General features: G+C 38.2%; 1 protein-coding gene across 1 annotated transcript in view; it reads right to left on the bottom strand.

The window, feature by feature from the left end:
* The window catches only part of INSR (insulin receptor), a 104165-nt gene that overhangs the window by 52958 nt on the left and 30362 nt on the right, over window positions 1-20845 (bottom strand). The window contains exon 2 of the mRNA XM_075206966.1: window positions 14204-14755. Within this exon, the coding sequence (XP_075063067.1) occupies window positions 14204-14755 (552 nt within the window). The remainder of the gene's footprint in view (window positions 1-14203; window positions 14756-20845) is intronic.

Here is a 20845-nt window from a genome sequence, read left to right on the forward strand (position 1 = left end):
GGAGCAAGGTGCAGCAATGGAAAGACACAAGAAATTAAGGGAGGAGGAAAGGGAATTTATCACAGCTGCAGACATTCCATGCTTAGAATTGTTGCTTTTGCTAAAAGGTCAGTAACCCCTTCATTGCCAGAATGTTTTGCATTTATTACACTTTATACAGTCACTCAGTTACACAATTTTCAGTGTTTGTAGAGATGCTTAATATTTACAATGAGACCACCGTGCAGCCTCAAAAACTGCCTCCACCTGCTTTTCATACTATTTTAACCTCCTTGCTACAAATATATTTCTATATTACACTTGCTTTTTTCTCCTATGTTCCTACTTCCAATTAGCTCCCTTCTCCTGCATAAAAGGGCACTATTTAATTCAGCTCGTTCTTACTTCCATGATGATTATTAATGTGCAGTATTATGTGCCAACATATTCCACAGTACTGTACAGCTTTGGGAGTTTTCAGTACAAAGAAATTACAAAATAGCATACACTAAAGCATAGAAGTAGCTGCCCAAATAAGCTTACACTCTAAAGTATAAGGGACTGTGTGAGAGATGTGGTGTGAGGGAAAACAAGTGTGAGGATACCGGGTTTAATGTAACCTTCTGAGCCGCACAGCTGGCCTACCCGGTACCTAACCAAGGTTGAAAATCACACAGGCAAATATCTAAATAATACAAATAAGTTTATTTAACAAAATGGTAGCACAAAACTGTGATACAACATATTTAAATAATAACTTGCAACAAATAACACTACAGTCTGGCACAGACAACATACCTCACCAGTATCCTTGTCACTCTCAGGGTCTGCTATCTCCCTCTCTCCTTTAAGGCTACCAGCAAAGGTAGTGGCCTTGAGTCACTGTCACTCTGCTTTCGGTGGACGCACGGCTCTCCAAGACCTGGAGAGGTAGGTCAGGCAACGGCAGTATGATTGTCCCGTTCCTGTCAGGGGCAGAGAATTATATCTCAAAGCCAGCCTGACCTCAGCTATCACTTTTTAGTGAATGCCAATTTGCTGTCCTCTAGAGCTCTCTTTTAAGCCCAAAAATGACCTCATCAGCAATTTCAGGACCTGCCTGATTGGTCCTTTTCGGTGTTTACCTTTTCACAGGTAAACATATAGCCAAAGGGATAGCAGATGAGTCACTCCTGATATAATTAGGGACAGGTATTGTTCTGTGGCTATACAGCAGAGTTTGTTAAAACAGGAGTGATCAAAACCCAGACACATTTACATTTAAATACACAATGCAGTTCTCTAATTAAACATCCAACTCACATCTAAACAAAGATAAGACCCCCTGGTGTGCTGTACATTCATACAGGACTGGTGGACAATAACCCTTTTACATAGACTAAAACAATGGACTAGTCTGCAAGATAACGATACATGCTGGCAGACCTTTTACTACTTTCAAAATAGAATATACACAAGTCTAAGTATGACTTAGAAATATGGGAGAACCAGAGGGTTAGAAAAAGTATATGTTTTTATAGTCCGAAGTTGACAGGTTGAGGTGATATTAATACCTTGTTTCCCCACAACAAGGTAAGTCATAGAAGAGATGCTTGGATAAAAAAAAATAGGAACAAGCAGAATTTCTGCTGGATTGAAGTGTCTTCACAGAGCAGAGGCAAAGCCAACAATAGTACAAACAGGTAGTAAAGAGCAGGAGATTAAATAAGGATTTGTTAATAAGCCTGCTGCTGAAAAAGTGTCCAAACTCTTCTAGCCTCTCCTTAAGCACAGATTATGCCAGAAATAATGCAAATTGTGCAGTTTTAGTTTTATTTCTGTATTTCAACTTGTTACAAGTCATTCTTTTTTCAATAAGCATTATGACTTTTTGTCATATTAAAGCCCAAGATGGGCTTACTCTGCCTCCCATTCTTTTATTCCCACTAGTGCCACAAATTATAAAACTGTGGCAGGATTGTTTTACTCTGCTACCTGTATTATCTCTCAACAGTTTATCTGGGGTTTCCTCTTACCATCAGTAACCTGCCATTACAGACCACTCCTACAGTTATTCTCAGACACGAGACACTAAACGACTGCAAGTGTCAACTGCACACCAGTTGGAGGAGATTAGTTGCTGTGTCCATACTTCTGGACGTTGGGCTTAGGTGCTGCAGGACCTCTTTAATAGTGACTAGGCTGTTTCCTCCTGACCACTTACATTTGTAGCAGGCAGAGCATTGACACAGGGTACTGGGATCCAAAAAGACCACCCCAGGGAATGCATTAGAGTTTAGCCCTTATATGTAGGTCACAGTAGGCAGTATAGGAAATGCAGGATCTTGAAAGTAGGCTTTACAAATGGTGTTACACACCCCTAAAGACAGGGTAGGGATGATAACCTCAGACGTACAAGGTGGTAGACTAGTTGGAATACACTTTACAAGCTGGCAGGAGGGAACCCGGCCCACCGCCTTACCTGGCACCACTAAGTCTATGATATTATCATCATCACCGTTTATTTATATAGCGCCACTGTGACTGGATCACTGATAAGTAACTTCTGGTGTAAATTTATCTAAAGGAAAAAACGCAGGGCGCTTATTTGTATAATTACACATGCACTTATTTTTGATATTGTGTATATTTTGAGATATGAAATTGTTAATTCTGAGACCAGGGTAGAAATTTTGTTTTACTGCTGTAACCTTTCTAAAGGAAAGGCCTTATTTCTGATGTATATATCTGATACAATGAGCCTTTGTGGATGGAGGTCTTTTCTGTATTGGGATGTAATTTGTAATGGAAGTGTCATTGTTTGGGGTTTGTAAGGTTGCTAGTGGAAACCTCCTATAAGGCATATGGGGAGGGAGTCTGATAGCAGGAAATGCCTGCTCTGGCCAAAGGCCCAGCAGGTGGTCGTTACTGTGTGGCCTTTTGTCAGAGTGTTCAAATCTTTCTGAACATTGTGAACAACATGTGATGCAGAACATCACAGTGTTTCTAGAATTTCATAGAGAAGTGTAAATATTGTTAGCTTTGCAATGCATGTAAATCTATGTTTTGGTAAACAGGTTACATCCTGATTCTAAAAATAGCCTGTGTCTAAACTGTATAAAAGGCAATGGCTTGCATGGAAAACTTGCTCTTCTTGTTTCTGACCTGATCACTGGTACCTCCAACCACAAAATATTAATAAAGTGATTTACAAAATGAAGTCTCATAAAATGTAATCAGAGACATAACACTGTCCATGTAGCCTTAGCCTTGAAATCTTTAGTAATGATATTGAGGGTTAAATGTACCAATTTCAGTTATGCTGAAAAGAAATGTAGAGAGTTTGAATCTTGCAGGGCTTGTTCCCACTGAAGCATATTTTGTGCACGTGGTGAATACACATAATGAAAGTGCACTGACAACTGATCTGGACAGAATAGTTTATTGTAGATAATGGTTATGGCTACAGATAAAAACACTGTCTTTCCTTCACAATAAAAAAAAAAGACTAAACTAAACCTAAACTTAACCTGATTGTTTCATGGTTTACATTTGAAATCAGAACGGCATTATCACTCATGGCATAAATACCTGTCCATACCAGGAGTGGAAATGAAAAGAGAGGAAAACATGGACAGAGCTCTCAAAATGCCTACCTATAAAATGTCCCACATAACATTCCTGTAACGTTCCCAAGCCGTGACAGAACATGTTTGACATTTACAACTGAGCACACGCAACTTTTACTTTAGACACAAAGCATTTAACACACTGTTTGTGAGTACAACTTCTTCCAACTAGTTTACAGCACTCCCAGGAATTAAGTGATATACAGAACTACATGAAGACCCATCTTCCAAACCCATGTTTGTGTAGATCTGTGTATTAAAAGCAATTGTACAGAGCTCGATTGCCCCCCAAAATCTTCTGTGCTCTTTTGTTTATAGGCATGACTTAGCTGTTCATTTATTATATAGTTGAGAAAAGTGTGCAGAAATTGAGAGTGCAGTGGATTGCTGAACATTTATTGCAGCTAAGGATCATTTCTATAAGAAACAAAATGTTCCCTGCTGTTGTTCTAGGGCACGAACAGTAAGTGATACGCAAACAGTACGGAAAATAGCAGTCACTTAACGATAGTATATAAAATCATTTATGGAATTCAGTGTTCTTTCAACTTTATTATCCACATTAGAAAACGACAGTCTAAACTTTACAATGCAGCAAATATACCACATTACAGATCTAGAAGTGTAATAGGAATAGGACACCCTCCGCATTAGGAATCTGTGATATTTCTACTAAGTCCCAATACTAATCAGTATTAAGTATTATATATAAGCTGTATAATTGGGTGCTTCCTCAGCAGTAAGTGTAAATTGGAAAAAAGGAAAAGAATCACTTTTCTAGTGGTGCACTCCTGGGACACTAATTTTCTGAGGCGCAATAATAATTATTGTCAGCAAGTTCAGATAAACCAGAAAGATGTCCTCTCCCTGGACAACCTTTTATAGTATATCCATACAAGCTTAAGTTAAAATCCAAAATATAACAAAATTAAAATGAGTGGGTCATTAGTGGGTAGATATAGAATGTCAATTAATAATCCTAAAACAGCTTGCACGATATAAAAGACTAGTCTTTAGGATCTAGAAGTATAAAATATGGTATCTTGATTGACAATAAATATGATCTCCCCAAACAGTATCTGTGACAGGATAGACCGCCTATGCCACCCTGTCTGTTGCTGCTGGGAACCGGCTGGGCTTACTTTGCCACTGTTCCCTTTTGTTATCCCAAATGCGCCCTCTTGCTGCAGTAGGAGGGGCTTACAAATGCTGCCACCACTGGACTCCTTACCGGCATCTTCTGGGTAACGGATGCTGCAAGTGTACCCTGTTACTGGTGTACTTGTGCTGGTACACCTGACCTCTTCCTAAAGATCAGGGTTGCTGTGGATGGATCCCCCCTGGCCTATCACACTGACCAGGGCTGTAGGGTAGCAGGCAGAGTGGTGGTACCGGAAAAGCTGGGTCCAACCTCAGAAACAGCCAGAGAACGGATTAGATTTAGGGTCTAATCTGCAGGTCACAGAAATACAGCAATATTGAAGATGTTTTCAAGCAGGTCTTTGAAGCAAGTGATGTTTATTTGCTCTCACACTGGTTGAAAGTACCAGTGATCAGGTCAGATGAAACAAGAAGAACACTCGTCTCGGAAATGACGATTTCCTATCTCAAAATATACACAATATCAAAAATAAGTGCATGAGCAATTATATAAATAAGCGCCCTGCACTATTTCCTTTAAATAAATTTATACCAGAAGTTATTTATCAGTGATCCAGTCACAGTAAAGATCAAGGTTAAAGGTGGAGGCTAACAAATGAACTACCTCACAATAGTCAGCTTAAAGGACTATTTTACCTAAAATACAAGATTATCGGAGCTAAATATATTTGAAATAAAAGGTAGTGGCCGTGGAGAGAGAGATGTTCTTACATGCAAGGCATGGAAACTTTTACACGTGTATCTGTGAATTGTATTAATTGCTTCTTTATGTAAGACGATGTCTGTTTTAGCTTTAATACATGTGCTGTATACTGTAGGCAGGGCACATTTCATAGCTGTGTGGCAGGTGAGCTGTGGGAAAAGACTGAGAAGGTGGAGTATACCTAAAAGTATGCTGTAAATTGTGACTCACGTCCGCATTCCTGTTATAAGAACCCCTCAAGCACTAGCACAAAGGATGAAACGTAAAGGGAAACATCAACAAATTCTACATATTTGTGTTTAAAGAGACCCAGCCAGAATAATTCTACATTGGTTTATTTTGAAGCCTAAATTTCATGCAAATTATTTCTGCCACATCACCATGCACATACACTAAAACCTGACATTTATGTGAACTGCAGCGAATAGCATATATTCCATGAATAGCAGTGTGTCGGCAAAAGCAGAGCTCTCTGTCAATGCGTACGTGTGCTGAATTGGAGAACATACAAACATTAACAAATTATATTTTCAGGCAGTCCTGCTTAGATGTTGATCTTGATTGGTGGTTGTGTAATTTACTCCCAAACTTACATTTCACTATAAAGATGCAGGGTAAGTATGACTTTAAACTCCATTCTATGACCTTTCTAGTATGTTAGCGTACAAGGATGGACCAGAATTATGGCAAACATTGGAGAGCTTTAATGCTTATGTACAAAACCTTTATTTATATAGGCCACTATGAGCACATTTTCCATCTTTGTCACTGTAAGGCTCAGAAAGAGGCGAATTATAGTTTCCGATAAGTCCTTTTCCTCAAAATACTGCAGTGCAGACATTACATTGGTGTGGTTCTCTTTTAGCTTTAGATAGAGATAGGAAATTATAAACACACCTAAATAGTATATAGTGCAGCTTCTCCTCTTCCCGTGTCTGTCAGCAACTTCCCAAGCGTTCCTAAAATATATAAACATATAGAACAACATAGGTGGAAAAACTGGGCTGCCATGGAGTATCTTGAGGAAAAGGAATTATCAGTAAGTATAGTCCGTCTCTTTCATTTACGACCTTCCATGGCAGCCATCATAATGGGATATACCCAAGCAACAATAGTAGGGAGAGTCACAATTCCAGAACAGCCATATAAGCTGCCTAATCAAAAATAATATTGTTAAGTAGTTATGTGAAGAATATGTCTCCCAGACTGTGCTTCAGCAGATTGTATTACGTCCAGTAGATAAAGTTTTTTGAAAGTATGAACAAAATGACCATAATGCAGAGATCTACTGCTGAGGTCTGAGTTCTACATACCCAAGAAGTTGCCACAGCTCTTGCTAAGTGAGCTTTCAGGATTTCTGGCATTTTATATCCATTTCCTTGTTAGCCATAGGCTAGCTACACACTACAGAAGTTTTCGACCAATGTGTTATCTGTAATTATTTTACAAACGACTGAGGGTAAAAAAAAAAAAAAAAAAAAAAAAAAAAAAGGCCGGATCGGTATGTCGATTCATGCGTACACACTATACACGTTTTACCTTCAGATCTGTGCTCTTCACCTGTCATAAATATTGGCTGAAGAGATCATGACTGTGTAAACTCTTTGCCAATCCTGATCGTGAGTGCATACACAGTGCAAAATTGGAACAACATTTTTCCATCGTTTAATGAGATTTTTAGTTCAGTTTAAGGATATTATGTGCTTTGGAACGATAATCGTTCCTCGTTGCAGGGTACATACTACTGTGATATCAGGCCAGTCATTTATTGTCTAATTGGCCCGATAATCTGCTGAAAACACTGCAGTGTGTACCCAGCCATAATAATGACTTCTGTGATCCATCTCAAGGTGGTTTGTTTGAATGGGGGCACACTTTTTCCTGGGTCCTACTCGGATCTCAATGAGTTCTGTGTTACTAGAACCCTCTGTTCTGGATAAGTACACAGAGATTACTCTGACCCAAGCCAATGTGTGTGGTTTCTTTATCACCAGCTGGCTGTAAACAAATGGATGGCAATAGTATTTCTTAATTAATATCAAAAGTGGACACCACTTTTGGTAGGAAAGCTGGATTAGTCCTTAGTACTACTTTATGTGTTTTGTGTGGTTCTCCAATTATATGGGCAAAAAAAATGCCATTAGGAATATCACCTTTAGAGAAGTCAACTGATTGAAAAGGCTCCAAAGGATCAGACATGGGAGGTTCGAGAAGTAAATTGACAAACCATATGCTACAAAGGGGTTAATACCCGTACAAATTATTTTCAATACTTGAAAAATTAAACAACAGCTTAAAAAGACCTTATTATCTAACTTAGTATCAAGCAAGACACCGAGTACAGATAATTAGTATTGCACCTTTAGAGTGCAATACCTCTGCTAAGGCCACAGATGTACTTCTTCAAAATTTGTAATAGACCACAGAAAGATTCTTTAGTCTTTTGTCTGCTTGTTTGTAGAAGTGTATCAATCACCTTCTCTTAAACTCCCTATTTTTGAGCAGTGACTACACAGTCTCTGTGACATCAAAGAGTCCCTTGAATGGAGATTTGGGCCTTGGTGTAGGAGGTCTGGCCGAAGAGTTGGAGGCCACAGTTGCTCCTGAATCTTCTCCCAAGCAACTGCAAACCATAGGTATTGTGGCCAGAATTAAAGAATTGTAATGACCTCTGCTTTTTTTTTTTCCCATCAGATTAGAGGAAAGAAGCTGGGCACCTAGATGTTCTGATATGTTAGTATTTGAGGGAGACCAAACTTTCTTGTTATAGTAACTGGAAGACCTTCTGATGGAGAGTCCACTCTCCTAGATAACTTTGCATTCAGCTGAGATAATCAGCGAGTGCTCATGAACTGACTTGTTACTTTTGCCATCATGGTCCTGATCCTGGTACCTTCTTGATAATTTAGGAAGGAGACTATAGTCCCGTCTGTGGTACAGGAGTCTGCAGTCAGTGTTATCCAGTCTGGTTATGAAAGAGACACTCGCAGTTCTCTTTAGTTTTGGATTCGGGCAGCACGCTGGCTAAGTGGTTAGCACTTCTACTTACAGCACTGGGGTCATGAGTTCGATTCCGACCATGGCCATATCTATGAGGAGTTTGTATGTTCTCCCCGTGTTTGCGTGGGTTTCCTCAGGGTGCTCCGGTTTCCTCCCACACTCCAAAAACATACTGGTAGGTTAATTGGCTGCTAACAAAATTGACCCTAGTCTGTGCGTCTGTCTGTCTGTGTGTCTTAGGGAATTTAGACTGTAAACCCCAATGGGGCAGGGACTGATGTGAGTGAGTTCTCTGTACAGCGCTGCAGAATTAGTGGCGCTATATAAATAAATGGTGATGATGATGATGATTCTGTCACCTGTTGAGAGACTCCCAGGTGGTTTTCATTAATCAAATGGCGTGATCCAGAGAGATATTTCTTTTTGCATATGCCACCTTGCCAAAGGGAGATTTCTCTGGTAGGGGAAAGCATTCCTAGAATGCAATATGATGATGAATTTGTAGTTGACAAGCTGAGGACTGATTTTTACTACATCTCTCTTTTGGTATATATACTTTGTTTTGTACAGGGTCTATTTGTATCCCAAAAATGTATCTGCTGTGATGACACAAGAGAAGTCTTTGCTTCATTTATAATCCGGTCATGTTCCTGCAGAATGGCGTTTACTTGAGCTATCCTGGATAAGACAATGTGCTCCGAATTCCCTGTCACTAGGATGTCATCCAGATAGGATCAGAGAGTGATCCCCTGAATCCATAACTCTGCCACCAGTATAATTAATACAATGGTGAAAGTTCTCTGGGATGTTGCGAAACCAAAGGGAAGACAAATGAACTGGAAATAGAGTTTCCTGTGCACTAGGTGTGAAGGATTTCAGCAAAAAAAAGCACATGGGTCTTCAAATGGGAGTATCATCATCAGTTATTTATACAGCGCCACTAATTCCGTAGCGCTGCACAGATAACTCATTCACATCAGTCTCTGCCCCATTGGAGCTTACAGTCTAAATTCCCCAACATACACAGAGAGAGAGAGAGAGGGAGAGAGAGAGAGACTAGGGTCAAATTGATAGCAGCCAATTAACCTACTACTATGTTTTTGGAGTGTAGGAGGAAACCGGAGCACCCAGAGAAAACCCACGCAAACACGGGGAGAACATACGAACTTCAGACGGATAAGGCTATGGTTGCGAATCGAACTCATGACCCCAGTGCTGTGAGGCAGAAGTACTAACCACTAAGCCACCCTGCTGCCCATATTGCTAGACTATTTTAGTCTGAGTGATTAGTGCCCAAGAAAGAAGCTCTTCTAGCTACCGCCATTGAAACATAGTTCTATCTGAGATGGTAATAGTATCCAACAACGCCTCACAAAAGGAATTCCATTCCTCTCTGCATAACTTTAGTGTTTTTACAGCAGTAGTGTCTACGAATAATTGCATGCACATCTGTATGAAAAGTTTCTCCCCATATTCTAAGTGCTCTACCCACTAAAGCCATAGCTATCCCTGATTCTATAGGTAGTTTCAGAAGAAATATGAAGTTTAAAAAAAACAAACCCTTTCCATCTTTGGATCTAAAAGTTCTCTTAAAGGACCGCCCTCTTCTAAAGGAATAGTGGTCCTGAATGATAAACTTGCTATTTCTGTGTCCACTTTTGGAATGTAATTCCATTTCTGTGCCTCTTCATCATTGAATGAATATATGTATTCTAATATTTCCAGTTAGACTGAGACTTTCTCAATTGAACCAATTCTTTATGACTCAAACCCTTCACACCTAGTGCACAGGAAACTCTATATATTTACTATGATCAGGGACTTCTGAACTGCAGTTGAGGTTGATGCTACATTCATCTCCATGGATTAATATATGTTTCTGATCAGAATCTCCACTTTATCCAAGTTAAATAGCCTGGGTTCTACTTAAATGTACCCAGATTCACTACTAGATGGTTGATCCACATCTTCCAAATGGTCCAGTTCTGACTGTGAACCCCTGTCATCGAATGCCATGTTTGTCTGGAACCTTGCTCTCTTCAACCCTTGTATAGCATATAAATTATCTTTAGTCACAAATGATTTAATCATGAAGGCTATAAGCGCTTTAGATTGCTCAGGGGATTGGTGGATTACTTTCTTGAGGCTGGTAAGCACATATTGCATAATAGATGGAAAGAATAAACTAAATTAAATTAACAGAAATCCAAATATTGTGCATGTGTAAAGTACCTGTGTCAATTTTGAATTAAACAATCCTATTTTATTGCAATGCATTTGCTACCTAAGCTAGCAGTGGTCTCCGAGCAACCATTCCTCCTTATCTAGCACTACCAGCAGTACATCACCAGGATCATTAAAGCAAGAAAGCTCCTACACAGAAAATAACAGATTACTACTGTTCTCTCTACCTCAGCTAGAGACAGGAAAAGAATATACAGCACCAGATACTACCTGGGGCATTTCTAATGTCCAATCTCTACCGAATGCTAAAACGGAACCAACCTATTGTAATGGCAGCCACAGAGGATTGAAAAGGAAATACAATTATTTGTGGCCAATTTGGTCTAAAATAACCAAATTGGCAGTAGAAATTTTTGCAAGTAAGAGTTCTATTTTCTGGACATTGCATTGTTTAATGATTATTGCTCTGTAATGCCATACAATCATTCAAAATATTTCTTTAAAAAAGTGCCCCCATTACAGTAGACCTTTTTTATCTTGTGTACATTAGGGTGGTATAAAATGCACCTGGAAGGTGCAAAAACATCCCAAATATAGGATGAGACCTAGTTTACTCTACACTTCCTCCACAAATCTGTAAACAAAAAGAAATTAAAAAGTCCTTTTGCATGGTAATTTTTTTTTTAAGAATAACAAGAGGTAGGTAGATGTGCACAACCTAGTATTTAGTTATCAACACCCCTGCAATCACCATCTTTATGATGTCTTCCCATAAAGATCAGCGCATTTGCGCTAAAGTGGACACAGTAATAATTTACTGGTAATTTTTGATTTCACACTAATAATAGCAAAAAAATATAAACCCTGCATTTTGACTGATTAAAATAAAATGCTAAACCAAAATGCAAGTCAATTCCATATTAAAATGCATCTTGTAACAGTACCAAATGTATATGTGAAAAAAAATCATATTGTGACGGAGCTTGAACTGATCGACATTGTAATGATAATTTCTATGCAAATATTTGTTCCCTGTTATCTGTCAGTTTAGCTTGAGACTAAAACCTCTCTGAGAGGTGCCCACTCTGGCAAGAAAGGCATTTAATCAATGCTTAAATATAATTAGTGCCAACGATATATGATATATTAAACAGTTCCCAGATCTACTGTGGAACTAGACAATCTCAAAGCAGCTGTGCATTAGTAGTAGTGTTTTTGGTAGAGGGGTTGTATCATGTCAGCGGAGGGACACAGTATTGGATTTGTGTAACAAAAAAAATGAACATCCTCTTGAAATATAGGCACAAAATATTATGCATGTGTCTTCAGCCTAGACTGGTTGTAAATATTAAAACTAAAGCTTACAAAATTGACACTATTTGTACATTAAACTTGTGCAGAAATAAATATATATATATATATATATATATATATATATATATATAAAGAAACATTCGCCATTTTACTTTTTTGAAGCATTTTGTACAGGCTATACATTCCGTATCTCTACTTCATTGACAAATAATTGATGAAGTGAAGTCTCTGAGCTGAGTAGGAACAACAACTTGCTACAAAAACATTTATTATGGACAAAGAAATTGCAAACTGAATGTACACTATCAACATTTAAAAAGGTTTTCTCTAACTTGTTCAGTAGGTTCATCTAGACCAGTGATGGGCAAATTACAGCCCGCGGGCCAGATTCGTCCCACTTAGAGGTTCTATCCGGCCCTCCAATATTTTAAAACATTTCATTAAAATATGCATAAAATTATTAGGGCCGACCCTGTGTGTCAGAACCTTCATTTTTATGCCTTCCCAGCTATTTCCTTCATTACACTTCATCCTCCTTCCTAAAAGGACACTTCGTATGTCAATCACTCAAATACCTGTCCACCCCTTAATGGCTGAAAGTCATGTGAGAAGAGATGGGCATGGGCCATATACTAAGGTGGATTTCGATTGGCTGCTGTGTTGTGAGTTAGTGGCTCATCAGAAAGACGGATCTGCAACAACCTGCTGAAATAAGTGCTGTCTGTACGGTCGCAGCACCTATAGAGGTAACACTGCTATATAACACCCTCCCGTCCCATTCAAAAAACTTGTATTATATATTTCGATATTTGAGTTTTTTAATAAATTATATTGGCCCGCCTAAAGATTTTCTTTTTTATTTGGCCCGCTCCTGAAAAAGTTTGCCCATCCCTGATCTAGACTATGGCTATTTTAACGATCTGAGCTGTATTGGATGCAAGTTACACTTGACCAAATTCAACAGATTATTAATTGGTGCCATTTAATTCCATTTACAATTATCTATTTTCAAACATTTTCTTTAATCTTACATTTTCTGTTTAATAAATGTTTGTTTGCATTATTGTAACAATGTTACTGTAACCAGTTTAAATGTAGCAGTTTGCTAGTTGTATATAAATCAAACGCTCACATGAATCCATAGGATACAAGATCTTGTTTCACAATGAAGTGTGGTCAAATCAGCTCCCACAAACTCCTCTAATTGAAGATAATCGTGTGTTCACATAAAGCCTATTCTGCATGTGTGATGGATACACACCATTTGGACAAGATTTCATTTCTTCATGTTGAAGGACTACTTTCTGACTCATATCTACATACTTTTTGGTGGAGTGTTTGTTCACCTATGTACTTCCATGCTGAGTTTGTTCCAGTTATCTTCGATTAGAAGAATTTGTGGGAGCAGATTTGACCACACTTCATTGTGAAACAAGATCTTGTATTCTATGGATTCATACCAGTGCTTGATTTATATATAAATTGTGTTATATTTTGATCTATTGTTTTGGGACTTAGTGGAGTTCCAGTTATATTTTACAGGCTGCATCCTTTTAGGAGCACCACCGATATCCATTTACTATTTGAGTTTGCTAGCTATGTTGTAGCTCTTATATGTTTCTATGTCATTGGATAGACAGTTTCCAGTGATCTTTAGAACTTTGATTGACATGGCCTGTGTGTGGCAATTTCTTTTGATGGTATTCCACATAGAGACACTGTGGATCCTCTGTGGAAAATTAGAATTTATAGTATATAAAAGACCAAATAACGCATAAACAGAACCAAAGTGAAATTTAAAGATGGTAATCTATTATATCTTTAAAAATCAAAAACGAAAAAAAAAAGGTGTTTAGCGGTCATCCACTGTAACTACTAGGGAAGCTATCTCACGATTGAAGCACCAAGTGGACAGTGCTATTTAGCCAATTCTTTGGTCATAAGTCGTCTGGTGTATATTATGCACCAGAGGGTTTATGATTAAAAACAAAAATACATTACTTTCTTCAGTATTTCAATTTGTCTCCTCAACAACACATTTAGCAGAATTGTAGTATGTATGTTTTGCATCTGAAAGTTCATCTATGTTTATAATTTTGACCCTGTTGCAGCTAGGATGCAACTACATTTAAAATCATGCCTGTTTGCCTGTTATATGGAGTATATGTAATGTGAGGCACACTGGCCACCGGCTATTGACTGCAACACTCTCATATCAGTTTAATAAACAAGAGTAAAGATAGAAAAATCTTACTTTTCTGACAATGATCCTGTGTCCAGCAGCGTGCACCAAACACTGAATTAATTACGGTTGATGGACAATTGTTCTTTCCCTTTATAGCACCCGGGCAAACATCGCCACATTCCTCCTTATCATCTTTGTTGAGGCGAATGAAGTTGTCCTCCACGGAGTCAAGGATTTTGGACCAATCAATAGTTGAAAGGTAACATAATTCATTGTTCTTCTCAATCCTGACCGAGCCCCTGCTTATGTGCATAAGGCTGTGTAACCCAATCTCCCTTAGATGAACCATCTCAAAAATAACAAGGGCATAGTTGAAAAAGAGTCGAGTACCACGGATGACTGTGAGATTTGGAAAAAGGTCTTTGAGACTTTCCAGGCCGTAAACTCGAAAAAGAAGGAGGTAGTCAGTTATCATAGTAAGCTTGGGAAAACTCAAGGCTCGGAAGTTTTCCGGTTTGGTGGTAAACATGAGCAAAATTTGTAGGTGACCTTCAATCACAGTACAGTCCTCCAGATCATAAAACTTGGTCAGGTTATTTCGGATATCCATACTGGAGCAAACTGGATTAAAAAAAGAGAGAAACAAATGAGTACAGTAAATAAAAATTTTGGCTTGCATGTAAAAATACACAATTTTAAAGGTATAGAATGAAGCATTGATTTTAGTTCTAATAAATTATTTCCAGTACTAAACTATATGTGTGTGTATAACTAATATGTATATATATATATATATATATATATATATATATATATATATATATATATATATATATATATATATTATATATACACACACATATACATATACATATACATATACACACACACACACACACATATATTTTAGTTCTAAAGGACTAAAAGTTGGGGGAGAGAAACAGCTTTTCAAGCTTGACTATCCTACCACTTCATATGCATTCTATCCATCACCTCTTCTTTCTATCCTGCCATCTCCATTTTTTCCCAGTTGGTCCTTCCGTCTCTCACCACTCCTGTCTTTAGAATTTAAGCTCTCATGAGCAGAGTCCTCTCTACCTATTGTCCACCGTCTGTCTACTGTCTCCCTCGTTCGTCCAGTCACATCTTTTGCTGCACTCTGTGTAGAATTACTCACACTAATCTGTGCTACTTATATGTATTACCTCATCTATTTGTTACTTGCTACTGTATCCGGCGCTACGGAATTTGTGGCACCTTATAAATAAATAATAATTTGTCTATGAATATGCATTCAATATATCTCACGTCACTTACTTTGAAAGTATATCAGAACTAGTAGAGGCCTAACAAAGAAGGTGAGGACTACTTCATGTAGACAACTTCATTTAGATAAGGGCAGGAAACAGATTTTTTTTTTTTTAATACGTAAAACACAAGAAAATGCCAATTTTAGTATTCAAACTCAATGTAAAGCTATGCATACCAATGTGGTAAATGGTAATACACAATCAGAGACTTTAGTGACTAGTAACTGCCACAATGAACTCTTTCAAAGTGGTATGATCTGTGTTTTGAATTCAAAGAGCAAAAAAAATTATAGCATTTTAAATCACGCATTGTGACTGGACATCTGAAATACAAAAATATACTATTACTGTTAATATGGAACAAAAATATACAAAAACTGTCAGTAGGGTACTTAAAATATCAATTACACCGTTTCCCTCTATACTTGTATGTCAAGATCATGGCTTGTTTATTCCTAATTGTATATGCTGCAAAAATGTTGGCATTATATTCTGAATACTAAAAATATACTTTCAATAGAGATATCCACCCATTTTAAATATTTTCATTTATGTCCCCAAATTAATAATAAGTTCATCCACCAATTATTGTAATCAGAGCCAACCTTTCACTTTCCTATTTATATAATAATGTACTTGAGCATTATTACATAAATAACAGTTTGTTTTTTTATTTCCTGCCTTTCCATTTTTTTGAGCTGAAGGCTTTAAAAGATCTTAAACCATACTTGCCAACTCTCCCGGAATGTCCGGGAGACTCACGAAATTCCCGGACTCCTGGGAGAGCAGGCAAATATCCCGCAAATCCCGCATGTTGCTATAAAAAATTACGTGAATCGCATCATTTTGGCCCCGCACCCCGCGAAAAAACAACATTTTGTCACGTGGGTGGGGCCAAAATGACGTGTTTCACCGCGCCCTGCCCCTCCCACCTTCCAACCACACATCCCTGCCTGGGATCTCCCGGAAAGAACTTTAACAAGGTTGGCAAGTATGTCTTAAACCCTATCTTTAAATAAATCATCTCTCACAGCTGCAGAGTATCCTCGAGTGTTCTCACAAACTCAGAGCCAATTGGGGAAATCACACTAGAATCACTGGCAAAATAGTTTTAGTGATGTAAGCACTGAGCACACAAGTGCTTAATGTTATTAAGATGATGATGGTGAATAGTGCTGGATCTGAATGGAACAAAGAAAAAAAGCAAGTAAAGAACGAATGGTTCCCTATTAGAAGGCTGTTCCAATTTGAAAATCCCCTCTGTGACTGGATCACTCATAAATAACTTCTGGTATAAATTTATTTAAAGGAAATAGCGCAGGGCACTTTATCAAAAATAAGTGCACGTGCAATTATATATTGTGTATATTTTGAGATAGGAAATTGTCATTTCTGACACCAGGTTAGAATTTTATTTTTCTGTTTTAACCCTTCTAAAGAAAATGCCTTATTTCTGATGTATATATCTGATACAATGAGCCTTTGTGGATGGAGGTCTTTTGTGTATTGGGATGTGTTTTGTGGAAGTGCCATTGTTTGGGGTTTGTAAGGTTGCTAGTGGAAACCTCCAATTAGGCATATGGGGAGGGAGTCTGATAGCAGGAATTGCTAACTAAGTTTTGTGATGAAGTGTCCAATGCCTGCTCTGGCCAAAGGACCAGCATGGGGTCGTTACTGGGTGGCCTATTGTCAGAGTGTTAAAACCTTTCTGAACATTGTAAACAGCATGTGATGCAGGACATCACAGCATCTCTAGAATTTAATAGAAAAGTGCAAATATTGTTGGCTTTGCAATGCATGTAAATCCATGTTTGTGTAACATCCCGTAACAGGGTACATTCGCAATGTCAGTTACCCGAAAGAAACCTGGTTCTGGATGCCAGTAAGGAGTCCAGTGGTGGCAGCATTTGTAAGCCCCTCCTACTGCGGCAAGAGAGCGCATTTGGGATAACAAAATGGAACGATGGCAAAGTAAGCCCAGCCGATTCCCAGCAACTACAGACAGGGTGGCATAGGCGGTCCATCCTGTCACACCCTCCCTTTATGTTCTAACCCCCCTTCCCCACCATATAATAATGCAGCTGTGTCAGTTTACACAGCAGGATGCTTCAATTTGTTCAGTTTGATTCGATGGGGCATATTCAATTGACGGCGGGATCGCCAAAAATCCCACGCTCCAAAAATATTACCGTTATTACGGTAATCCTGCGCGGGAAAACCGTCAATACGGTAATTTACTCGCTGGATTTCAGCGAGATATTACCGTATTAACGGTAATATTTCTGGAGCGCGGGATTTTCGGCGATCCCGCCGTCAATTGAATATGCCCCAATAGGTCTAAATTTAGTAATTCTATTCCAATTTATACTACATAGCATGATTTATTTTGGGGTGGTACCAGGTAGGTAAATTTCACTTTGTTTAACTAATCTTATCTAATCTATCTACCACAATTGTGTCATTGTGCCATGGGGGAAAGGGCCAAAATTACGTTATTCACGATGAAATGCGCCATCAGTGCTCCAGTCCTGCTCACTTCAGTAGGAAGTAGACAGGATGTGGAAGGGCAGGTTGCTCTCTTGGAAATCGGGGTGAGCTACCTGGAGTTCAGGAGTCTCCGTGGGCAAGTATAGATAAGTGATGAGTAGTGCTATCCAAACACAGATTTCTGTGATTGCCTGAGTAGTGGTGGTAAGTTTTCTGAAATGGACAAGCAAACAATGAAGTATTCACATCCCATACTTCTAAAAGCTCTGAGAATAAGATAATGCAAGAAACACAAATTGTGTATTATGGTACATTGCAGCTAATATCAGAAACACAACTATTCACAATGTATAAGTAACAACATGTGCTTGAAAGGGAGGGGTTAGCTAGAAATGTAACAAACAAAAGCTCTTGGCTTACTGCTGTTAGCCAGTACAAATAAAGTGCAGTAAAAATAGTAAATGATTTATGGTCAGGTTCATCCTACTAGCTAATTAACTTTAGGTTTCTCTAAATTGCTATCCATTCTAGGGTATCAACCTTTTTACATAATCAACTGAAGGTGGTCTGTTCAGGATTAAACAATGCTTCATTACAAGATCTGCAAGAAAAGGTAGACTGTCAACACAACTCTGTGAGAAAGGGTCCAAGGGAAAATACAAAGATTTCCTGAGAATAAAACATGTTTATGATTTAGTTACACACCATGATTAATAGTATGAGAAAGTTAAAGAGATATTTTTTTTGTGAGAAAAGGAGCACTATCTTTTGTATTACCTTCAAATATAGAGATTACACAAAGCCACCAAATATACTTGGCGAGCCACAATAAAAGCAATAACCTCATTAGCACCATGAGGTTGCACAAATCAACATAGTTCTCGGATACAGTTAATAATAACAAATCATCTACATGTAGTCATTCTTTGTGATGGCCTTGAATGAGGAAGAATGGGATGCTTACCAGATCCTCATATGAGAAAAGATAGCAATATACTTCAAAAAATATTTTTTAATAACAGTTTTCTTGTACTAAAACAAGTGTTATCAACAAATATCAGCCTCCACATATACCAGCCTATTGTGCCCCAAGTGCACTAGCAACAATGACGCCAAACCTTTATCCTGCAATTTCTACCTTCCCCTGAGCCACTACTGCTGCCTCCTTCTCTGTTGCTGGCTTTCCATTTTTAAAAGAAAAACAAAAAACTTTATTAAAATTTTCAAATGCAATACAACAACAATTGCCAGTACACAAGGTGAAATCAGTTGTACAGGCATCTAAGCAAGTCACAAAGCAAACAAGAGATACATAGTTGTGGGCGTAAGCATCCAGAATAATTCAAGATTAAGTAGATCAGAATCCTGTGCATTCTAGGAAAGAAGAAATATATGAAACAGGACTAGACAGAATATTTAAGGGATGATGTGGATGGGGAGTATGGGCAGGGAGAGATGTGATGCCAAGGCCCAGAAGCCTGATACTCGCAGGTCCTTAGCATGTGGAGAGAAGGTACACATATGTGACAGTCAATTAAGTTAAACTCATGTAAGGTGATGGTCAGCTAAACTGATCAATACTTCTGGCTTTCCATTTTTATATGTGAATTTAAAGCTGATGCATTATTCTTGCTCGTATGTGCAATCTATAATAAGTGATGGGCAACCTGATACACTTCTTCAGGGGCCATATGGGTGGCCATCTAATCTTCAAAAGGGCTGCACATTACCCGTAATCTTAGTAATAAATTAAAACAATACATTTAGTCTCAGAAAGATACATCTAAATACATATTAATCAAACATATGTGACAATAAAGCAGAAAGAAGCTAGGGGCGCAGGTGAAGGCCAGCCTTAGGCACGGACCTTCTCCGTTTTATAATAAATCCTGGAACATACCCAGCACTGAAGACAAAATAGATAAGTAACCAGCACATTAGAAGACACTGTTGGGAATTGATTGCAACTGAGGGAAAAATAAGTGTCTTCCATGTAAATGCCCAGACTAACCTGTTATCATTGCAATCATTGTTCCTGCGGTTGCTACATGATGCAATTGTACCTTATTAAGTTTGTGCCTTCCAAATTCATCAGAATGTGGCGGAAAAAAAGAAACCCGTCTATCCTGGCCTGATCTCTTTCCATCTGCTCTAAACTGTAAGATGATCCTAAGCTGCCATTTATAGCCCAGATTTTTATGTTAGTACAAAACTGTTATCAGAGTTGCATTCACATTACAATGCTAGCCTCCATCATGGCCTTGTCTACTTTTCTCCAATTATTTATAAAGTGCAATAATGCAAAAATGTATATCAAGGCACTAAAAACTGGATGTATCAGGGTTAACCAAAGTAGTTCAGGAACAAGTGTCTTGTGTCTTTTCCAAAAGTAAAGGAACACAAACAGAACGGAGAAGTCTTCCTTCCCACAGATTGGAGGGGGGGGGGGGGGGGGGGGGTGGGATGGGACATCTGTTATTCAGAGATCTGCCACGTACTCTCATCAGCACTTCTGATTTTGTCACCACACTGTCCGCAAACGTATGGGTACACACATGGGACCCCACTTACCGTAAGTGTGTGTAGATATATATATATATATATATATATATACACACACACATACATACATACATACATACATACACACACACCTCATATTCAAGAAAACTAGAAATGTACTTAAAGTTCTAGTACTTTGTTATTCTTCACACTTTTGCAAATAAAATTCATGTTTCTCTTATTGTGTCTAGGGAACAACTTTATAAAAATGACTTTAGCAGATACAACTTTTGATGTAAAAAATACTGTTTACATTATAAGTTAACAAAAATGGGAAATGAAGGCATACAGGACTATAGACAGTGATTAAAATATTAAGTGTTTGAACTTGAAGTACTTTTTTATTGTAACT

The sequence above is a fragment of the Mixophyes fleayi genome, chromosome 1, assembly GCF_038048845.1.
Source record: "Mixophyes fleayi isolate aMixFle1 chromosome 1, aMixFle1.hap1, whole genome shotgun sequence".
NCBI classification, from domain to species: domain Eukaryota; kingdom Metazoa; phylum Chordata; class Amphibia; order Anura; family Limnodynastidae; genus Mixophyes; species Mixophyes fleayi.